The sequence below is a fragment of the Triticum dicoccoides genome, chromosome 4A, assembly GCF_002162155.2.
Source record: "Triticum dicoccoides isolate Atlit2015 ecotype Zavitan chromosome 4A, WEW_v2.0, whole genome shotgun sequence".
In the NCBI taxonomy this organism is placed as follows: domain Eukaryota; kingdom Viridiplantae; phylum Streptophyta; class Magnoliopsida; order Poales; family Poaceae; genus Triticum; species Triticum dicoccoides.
The window spans coordinates 614,067,901-614,069,038 of record NC_041386.1 but is presented as its reverse complement, the minus strand read 5'-3'; the positions used below and the strand labels follow the sequence as shown (position 1 = coordinate 614,069,038).

Here is a 1,138-nt window from a genome sequence, read left to right as displayed (position 1 = left end):
CCACCCCCCCTACTAGTTACAGAAACGTGGTTAGCTCTTAATCAATGCTAACCAAATAAAGCCGGGACCGTGACAGAGTGTGTGTGTGTGTGTGTGTGACCACGTGTATGTGCGCGTGTGAGTTAGTTGGTGAAGAAGCAGGGGGTGCAGTGCGTTGCCAGCACCGGTACTGGCCGCGTCGTCCGCATCCGAGTACGGCGGGAGCGCGAGCCAGGGGTGCGGGACGTGGTGAGTGGGCGCTGTGGGCGTGGCGTGGCGCGTGTGCACGCGCATGTATAAGACTCCCCGCCCCCTGTGTGTAGCGTTTGTATCTCGAGTTGTTGCTTGAGGGAATCAAAGGCCGTTCATGAGGGCATCTACAATGGGGGCGCTTAGAGGAGGCGCCAGGATTTGATTCCTGGCCGTTGCAGCTGAATCTCGTGTCTTTCTACACAAGGCTAAGGACGCCAGGCACACGTTGTCGATTCGCAAATCTCGTGTCTTTCTACACACGTACGGGCCGAGCCGATCGAACCTCTGAACATCCAACACCAGTGACACACACGTACGACACGGACGCACGTCGCCCTCTTCCTCTTCCTCCCCGCGCGTCTCGCTCTCGCTTATTAACACCACCGCCACAAGCAGCAGCGCGGCTACGCTAACGCCTGTCCCGTGCGCGCGCGTTACGGCCAACGTACGTGCGCCCTTCTTAAGTTGTTTCTTTTATTGATCCACCTGTTCAGCGAGCACATCCAAGGGAGGGCGGCAATGGCGGCTCCGTTGCTGGGGAAAGGGAGGAGGGTGTGCAGGGAGGGGTGCCCCGGGTGCAGGCTGGACGAGGCCAACAAGGCCAACGCCGGCGTCCCCTACCTCAACTTCTTCTTCATCTGGGTCGTCTGCCTCTGCGCCGGTAAGAGCTATACATAGCCAGCGTGACTCGCGACCACCCATCTCTCCTCTCCTCTGCATCTTGCTTGAGCGCGTCTCTTGGATTCCATTCCATAAAGAGACACCTCTAGTATAGTATTTCGATCCTAGAAAATGCATGCCATACATTTTCTTTGAGGCGTTACTTTTTTTTTTAGGGGTTACTATAGCTCACCCAGAACTCGTGTGCGACCGATACGAAATGTAAACAAAATCTCAAAATATTGTT

The 1,138-nt window shown here is 55.9% G+C and overlaps 1 protein-coding gene across 1 annotated transcript in view; it reads left to right on the top strand.

The window, feature by feature from the left end:
- Positions 1-750: 750 nt before the first annotated feature.
- Positions 751-1,138, top strand: part of LOC119283825 (probable peptide/nitrate transporter At3g43790) — a 5,344-nt gene continuing 4,956 nt past the window's right edge. The window contains exon 1 of the mRNA XM_037563217.1: positions 751-892. Coding sequence (XP_037419114.1) covers positions 751-892 — 142 coding nt within the window. The remainder of the gene's footprint in view (positions 893-1,138) is intronic.